The following is an 8471-nucleotide window of genomic DNA, read 5'->3' on the forward strand; positions in this document are numbered from 1 at the left end:
GCTCACAACTCCTGGGCGTGAGGGAATCTCCATCAACTCTCAACAGTAACACCTACTGACTGGACGCTGGGTGCAAGTATAACCAGGTTTTGGAAGAAGCCACTGTTTGAGGCCCATGGCTAAAGATGGTTACTGCAATAGCTCAGACAGGAAGAAGTTATAAAATAATTAAAAAAAAAAATCATAAGTATTTCTGAATGAAGAATCATGGCACCACAGCGCAACAGAACCCGTACCGACTGAGCTGGAAGCCCAGAAGAAAACTGCCAGATCAGAAACAAAATGTAAATTATAATAGAATCACTGTATTTTTTTTGTTATAAAGTCAAAAGAACAATATAAGTTCATTATGGCCTTTTATACAAATATATCCCACATTTCTTAACAATCATATATAATGTGAACAAATCAGGACAGAAAGAGAGACAAGTCTTGAGAAGGGATATGAAAAGATGATGACATGAGATGCTGGGAGGGCATCCTAGACAAGATCCGTCACTATCGGTGATCAGATTAAGAGACGGAATACAGAGAAAGGACACCTTCCCATTCAGGAGACAGAAACAGCAGAACTTGGGTTGGGGGGGGGGGGGGGGGTCCCTCTTCCAAAGAAATGTCTGCACTAGATTCTGTACCTCACTTGCAATTTCTTCCTCCATTGAGAAACATTTATTTATGCCCAATTAAATACAGAAGTTATTATACCCGATTTTCTCCTTTATACAGCCTCACATTTTTTAAAGAACAACATAAAGCCATAACAAGCGCAATGCTGGGTCAGATCAAAGGTCCATCAAGCTTGCTTGTTACGGCGGTTACTACCCCTGTCGCAATGAAAACACCTCAGACGGTCTTCAGGGTGAAGCGTGCTCTCCCAGGCTTTTGGGAAGGCTGCTCTTTTATTGTAAATGATCTCATAGTATTTGATATGATACATACGTCACATATTTTCCTGCTACAATGTTTTCCACCACAAGTGTTTATGCTGACCTTTTACTACGTGGGTGCAAGTGGGCAGTAGGTGCAAGCGGTCAGTCTTCAGGCAGGGAGGGGGGAGGTCATTAGCTGGTCATGGGCATTTGTATTAAACTATCTAGGTGTGAAAAGCAAGTAGGTCATGAGCTATTCTGGGGCTGCAGAAAAGCTTGCACTAGATGTTTCCTGCTGACTTCCTGTTAGCTATAGACAGGAAGTATGTTTGCTTGCTAAAACTTGCTGCGGTCGGAGCAAAACAGTTTCTTTATGCTACGAGTAGGTTTTAGACATGGGACAGATGTTGACCTTTTGAGGTGGCGTGCCATCTGTCAGGGAAGCCAAACACCCAACCCCCACATACCCCAAACCAAATAAGCCTGATACTTCACTTGAAATACATATCCAGCATAGCTCTCTGCTTCAACGGCAGGGAGAATGAAGAAAAGATGATTTATATTCAGACAATAACCAACAAGGAATGAATTACATAGTCTGGGTAAACAAATAAGCATGGGTGTAGCTTGCTTGTTACAGTGGTTACTACCCTGAATCAATTAAGCCTGATACTTCACTTGAAATACATATCCAGCGCAGCTCACTGCTTCAACGGCAGGGAGGAATGAAGTAAAGAGGATTTATATTCAGACAACCAACAAGGACTGAATTGCACAGGCAGGGTAAACAAGCGTGGGTGTAGCTTGCTTATTACGGCGGTTACTACCCCAAACCAATTAGCTAGATACTTCACTTAGATGCAGCTCCAGCACTGCTGTCTGCATCGTTGGTGGGGGTGGAAGGGAATTGGAACCAATAAATTACAAATAAGGGCCCTGACCTCAGCGGTCAGAGTAACAGATAAGTATGAAAAAAATAGGTGTGAAAGCTTGCTGGGCAAACTGGATGGGCTGTTTGGTCTTCTTCTGCCGTCACTTCTATGTTTGTAGGGAGGAGGAGAGAGGGAGTCAGGGGTAGGGAAATGAGAAAGAATGAGGGGTGAGAGAGGAGGTGAGTAGCGTCATGGTGTGGGGTAGGGGAGGAAAATGGAGAAGAGAAAGAGCTACATGAGATAGAGGGGTGTGCACTTGCACAGCACTCACCCCCTCAAATCAAATTATTGGTGGGGATGCAAGGCGACTACATTTCTTCCCTGGCAAGTGAAGTCCTGGAGGAATTTTTCAAACCCTGAAGCCAAATACCACATTTATTAAGCAAGGAAAAATGAATACAATTTCAGTTAAAGTAAATACAAATTGAATCAGAAGGACATCATGATATCCACTTTTATCTTTTGGGTCTCAGTTGTGAAAGTTCTGATTACTCCTTGTACTCAGTGGATGAATATGGAAAAGGAATTAGTAGTGCAGGATAATAATGGGATTCTGTCATTGTTCAATTTGGGTGGTGTTGATGTCAGCTCTCCAATTAGGAGCCTGTACTCAACAACTGAAAAACAAAGTTAAACACCAAAATTAAATAACGTTATCTGGGATACCCATTTTATGATAATTACTTTAAATTGCCTCTTGTTAACTGAAAATGATATATTAGACAAAAAGTTAACACTGCCATAGCTGAGCTTTTTCACTGAGACCAGTTTTATAGTTTCCAGAGCAAGCTTAGTAATCCTCTGTAGACTCTACACATGAAGACAAATAGGTATCAGGACTGATCGCTGTAATCTGTGAAGAGGAAAGGAAATTGGATAACAGATGGTTTCCCTTTCAATTCCTTCCTCACTCACTGAAAGGCAATACAAAATCATGACACACATATTTCACTCTGTTTTCAGAAGCATAAGGTTAATAAGGCTAATTCCATGTGCTGCTGGAGAGAGTGGGGAAGAGTAGGTGATTTGGACCACATTACATGGGCCTGTCCAACAATACTACAATTCTGGGAAACAAGAAGAAGTTCAACTCGGACGTGACTGGCGTTGTAAATCTCTAATGATCCTGTGGCACTAGTCACAGCTAATTTGCTTTTAAACACTTGGCTAAACTAATTTGTCATCTTTTATTCATCAGTTTTATTCCACTACCATGACAAACTGGCATCTTTCCCGCTCTGACTTGTCACATATTTCCTGGTTTATAATCGATAACTCGTTGTGACACACTCACAGAGAAACTTCCCTAACACATAAGAGAACCTCAAGGTTCAAGCAGCAAGTAATGTTGGGCTTAGAAGCTTTTACTAAATGTTTATCAGTGCCAAGAAGAGTTTTATGGCAATACATTTCCTGTATTTATTGCCTTTATTTTACATCACAGTTTAGATTTAAATACATTTCAAAACAAGCTATAAAAATAATCTTGGTCATTTATTTAGTATTCTCTTGGCTTAACACCAAAATGCTCAACTAGAAAAATATTTAAAAAAAAAAAAAACCCCAATAAAAAAATTTAAATGATAATGAAGGTTAATATAAGAAAAATGCTGAAGCAGTATTGTAAAAAGTGTTGACAGGATGCTAGGCTCAATGGACCTTTGTCTAACCCAGCATGCCATTCTTTATATTCTTATGTATAACAGCCACTTAAAATTCACTTGTAAGTACTCAAAGGCTCAGCTATTGAATAATTTTAGTTGTCCTGACTTGTTTTTGTGTGCTAGAAACCCAGAAATTTTATACTATTGGATTAAATTAAAATATTTGAGACAGTAAATAGAGAATCTACACATCACAAAGCTATCTTACTGTCTTAGTGGAGTCTTAGAAAACTGTGATATATTATTGGACCAACGCAAGAATAATCAATCATAAGATGTAATTTTATACATGAGTTTTCGGGTCTACATAAGAAAATATGTTGAACTCCTCTGCCCAGTGTGCAGTGGTGGCCAAGAAAGCAAACAGAATGCTAGAAATTATTAGGAAAGGAATGGAGAACAAAACAGAGAATACTTTTTTACTCGATGCATAATTAAACTCTAGAACTCATTGCTGGAGGATGTGGTAAAAGCTGTTAGTGAAGCTGGTTTTAAAAAAGATTTAGACAAGTTCTTGGAAGAAAGGTCCATAAAAAATGATTAAGGTGGACTTAGGGAAATCTGTCTGTCTGTCTGTCCCTGGGATAAGCAGCATGAATTCTATTGAATTTAGGAATCTTGCCAGGTACTTATGACCTGGATTGGCTACTGCTGGAAACATTATGCTAGGCTTGAAGGACCCTTGGTCTGACCCCGCATGGAAAAACATGATCCACGATGACGCCTATATCTTTTTGCTAGATGGTGACCGCCAATTGTCAAACTATAATTTGAGTTCCTCTTCCCTATGTGCATCACTTTGTACTTGTCCACATCCATCTGTTATTTGGATGCTCAATCTCCCAGTCTCACAATTTTTTCTTGCAATTTTTCATAGTCCTCTTGTGGTTTAACAACTTTCAATAATTTTGTATCATTTATTTATTTAACATTTTTATATACCGGGATTCATGTAAGACATTACATATCATCTCGGTTTACATTATAACGGAAAAAAACAACGCATGTAAGAATGCGATTACACAGAACAGGGTGTAGAACTTGGATAAGATAAAATGGGGGGCAACGAAAACAATAACGAATTGAATAAAATAATTGAGCCAAGTCTAGTCTGGCTGAGGATCAAGATACGTATTGGAATTAATTTAAGGTCCGAGTACACTGAGTAAGCTTGTCAAGGTCGACTGTAGGGTTGGGTTGCTAAATTATGGATAGTCTGAGTAGATAGTTTGGAAAGATTAGCTTGTTGACTGGTAAACAGAGATGATGGAGGTACGTCATTAATATAAATGGAATGCTTGTTCGAATAGCCAAGTTTTTAGTCTTTTTTTAAAAGTGATCGGGCATTGTTCCAACCGTAGTTCTGGAGGAAGAGAGTTCCATTGTGCAGGACCTGCAGTGGACATAGCTCGTTTACTTAGAGAGGTTTTGGAGTGTGGGACAAGAAGAGTGTCTCTATATGCTGCTCTGTATCATCAGCAAATCTGACCATTTCACTTGTTAATCCCATCTTTAGGTCATTTACAAATATGTTAAACAGCAACAGTCCCAGGCCAGATCTCTGGGGCACTCCGCTAGTCACCTTTCTCCAATGAGAAAATTGACCATTTAGCCCTACTCTCAGTTTTCTATCTTTTAACCAGTTCCCAAGCCACAATAGAACATTGCCTTTCTATCCCATGACCTTTTAATTTCCTCAGGCTTTCAGAAGCGAGATTAATCTTACAGTGTTACATATGTTTATGGCTCTGGTTATCTCTCCCTTCACCAAGACAATGCACCTGTGTACCTCTCAGTTCAGTCTCATTACCAATCAGAATGCGTATAGCAAATAGTTACATTCCTAACCATTGCATTCACCTCCACGGGCATCAAGGGCCAGTTCTAGGGCAAATGGCGCCATGGGCAAAAACTGTCAATGGCGGCCCCACCCCATGGCACACTGGGAAACATTGCTATATAAGCAAACCTGCCGTACCAAAACAGCACTAACACCCACAACTCAAACAACAAAAATCCTACATATGAAAGTCAGCACTGCAAATATTACACTGGGTCCTATAACACCAGTACACTTCCTACTGGGAAAACAGATGGTGTGAGATGTTGCTTCAGATACCTACACAGAAACTAGTGGATAGAGGAAAGGAGAAGGTGGGAGATAAGTGGGTGAGAATGGGCATAGGAAGGGAAAAGGAGCAAGGAGAGAATGCTTGAGGGAAGAGAAAGGAAGAAGCATTATAGAGGTAAGGGGCAGAAGAGGGATATAATGTCTCTAGGAAAGGTCAATGTTCGCCCAGGGAGCTATTTGCCCAACAACAGGCCCTGGTTACAAGAGGTGAGCACCACGTTTAGGAGGAGCTGTGTATCATCAATGGTTAGTGCGGTGCTGAGGAGGAGCTATGTCCTCAGCTCAGGGTGTCCTTCATCCCCCCTCAGGCTGTTCCCTGGCAGTTGATACTCTGGGTAAGAGAGGGTTCTTTCTTGTTTCCCTACCTCAGGGTGCCCCTTGTGTAAGAGGGGGTGTCTCTTGCTCTCCTCATTCTCCCTCCACACCCCTCTTCTCGGGGTAGGCGTCTCTCTATTTCCCTTCAGGGTGGCCCTGGCGGTTAGAGCTCTGGGGGACTCGTCCCCCCCCTCCCCCAGGTGTCCTGGAAAGAGGTGTCTCTTTCCCCTCGAGATGCCCCTGACGGTTAATACTCTGGGTAGGATTGTCTCGTGCCCCCTGACAATTAATACTCTGGCTTGGAACGTCTTTTTCCCTTCAGGGAACCCCCGGCACTGGTCTGAGAGCCGTGCAGTAATCACGTGACGCGGCGCGCGCGCGGTACCTGCGTACACCGCGTTCCGCTGCACCCCGAGCGCCTCCTCGCTCACCACGTGCACCTTCCTTCCGCTGCCGCCCTCCGCTAGGTGCTCTCTCAGCTCGTGCGCTCTCCGGCTTTTGCCGCTGCAAGGCAGCCCGCACAGCACCACCAGGGGCATCGCCGCCGCCGCGCGCGTGCACACCGACCACTCGCACCCGGAAGAACAACACTGCCGCGTCACACGGCCACTTCTGGTCACGTGCTGCGGGATGACCCAGCCGTTGCCCTGGGAAACGAAACTCAAGCCAGGGCAAAGTAGTAAACAAAAAAAACCTTACGGCCCATGTGTGAGAGATAATCAGTAGCCCGCCTTTGTCTTTAATGCATTTCATTTTATTCTGCTGACCTCACTAAAGTTAAAAGAAACTGGGAAATCGTATTCGTTACTTTATCTGGAAATCGCCTTCTTCTTTCATCCCTGGCTGGGAATTAGGGTCCTGTTACATGACATTCCTGTTTCATCTCATCCTGAATGCCATCGTTCAGGGGCTAAACATTGCACTTAATAAACTTTTTTTTCCCTAAATTTGAAATTGCATTTTCCTTCAGTTAGGATGTGAAAGTAGGAATGCCGGCGGTGCTTTTTTGCTTTGTAGGCTGGAGCGGTGCCTGCTGCGGTAATGACAGGTGGCTCCCGCAGCTTTAGTGCATCAGGTATAACTCTCACACCCGCTTGCCAAAATTGTCAGCTCATGAAAAAAATATTTATTGATAGTTTGCCAGGTTTTTACTGATGACCTAGCCTTTTTTTTTACAGGTACACGTTTTACAGAATGCGGAATTATGCAAAATACCAAAATATGATCAATTGACTTAGCTTCCCTCTCTAGTACTGAAGGGGTCTGAACGCTTCAACCTGACAAAGGACTTCATGTACCAGAATTCCCTGCTTCATGACGGGTTTACTTACAGTCTGCAATACAGCTGTAATTAGGACATTGAGAAACTCTCTGTCAGCACATTGCACATTTTCATTTTTTGGCTTCGCTGTTCTTATTCTCTGATAAGCTTTCACTGCTGTAACCTAGATTAGAACAATGGATGTATTATGTGATGGGCTGTATTACTGCAGACTCGCGAATTCCTTTCCAGAACTGCAAGTCCCAGCAGCCTCTCCTGCAGAACATGGGAGAAGTTTCACGAAAGTTCCAGGGTGTCTAGGGAGGGGGTCAGTAGCCCCTTCAGCCGGAATATGCTCGCTCAGCAATGCTTAGAACGCATGTGTAAAAGATAAGAACTGTAAAGTGCATAAGAGTCTGCTCCTGGAGGGGAGGGGCATGCAGTTGTACTGAGCCTTTGTCTTAGCTGCATCTTGCTGGCAATAAAAGTCTATCTTTACGGATCAGTTGTCTGGACCTCCTTACTGACTAAAAAGAGACGGTTACAGTACATTCCCTTGGTCTCACTGTAGACTTTTTATCATCATCGTTTATTTGTTTCACCTTTTTCAACTAGAGAGCTCAAAGCCCTTACAGCAATTCAATGTTGACCTTCTTAGTGTCCAATAAATAAGGTGAGCATAAAGACATTATAGGGTGGGGTTGTTACAAAACAGGATTTGGCGCATCTTCCAAACAATTGGTCATTTGAAACACTGGTAAGCTTTTTCTTTGTCTTGTGCACAGCATCGAAAAGTAAAGCACTGAAAGAGCAGCAAGCTGATAATTTTACTGATGTAAAATTGTTTTATTTATTTATTTTCCACCTTTCAAGGCTTTACAGACATGCCATTGTTTTCTAATTTCTGTGTAACTTTATTCTATTCTACGAATGTAATACAATAACCAAAACACAGTCATAAACATCCATAGAAACATAGAAATGATGGCAGAAAAGTAGCAAATGGTCCATCCAATCTGCCCAGCAAGTTTATGGTAGTATTTGCTGTGCCATGCAGGTTACCCCCATTCTTAGTTTCCCAGACTGTATAAGTCAGGGTCCTTGTTGGTTGCTGTCTGAATCCAATTTCCTGTTGCATCTTGCCATTGGAGCAGAGAGCACTGTTAAGAGTTGCATCAAAAATATTGGTTAAGGGTAGTAACAGCTGCAACAGCAAGTTGCTTCCATGCACTCTGTTCTTCATTTCCATTATCCCATGCCCCTTTGAATTCTTTTACTATTTTTGTCTTCATCACTTCC

The 8471-nt window shown here is 42.2% G+C and overlaps 1 protein-coding gene across 1 annotated transcript in view; it reads right to left on the bottom strand.

The window, feature by feature from the left end:
* The window catches only part of KTI12 (KTI12 chromatin associated homolog), a 57053-nt gene extending 50537 nt beyond the window's left edge, over positions 1-6516 (bottom strand). The window contains exon 1 of the mRNA XM_029575956.1: positions 6297-6516. Coding sequence (XP_029431816.1) covers positions 6297-6450 — 154 coding nt within the window. The 5' untranslated portion in view covers positions 6451-6516. The remainder of the gene's footprint in view (positions 1-6296) is intronic.
* Positions 6517-8471: the final 1955 nt, after the last annotated feature.

This window comes from Rhinatrema bivittatum, chromosome 13 (genome assembly GCF_901001135.1).
Source record: "Rhinatrema bivittatum chromosome 13, aRhiBiv1.1, whole genome shotgun sequence".
In the NCBI taxonomy this organism is placed as follows: Eukaryota; Metazoa; Chordata; class Amphibia; order Gymnophiona; family Rhinatrematidae; genus Rhinatrema; species Rhinatrema bivittatum.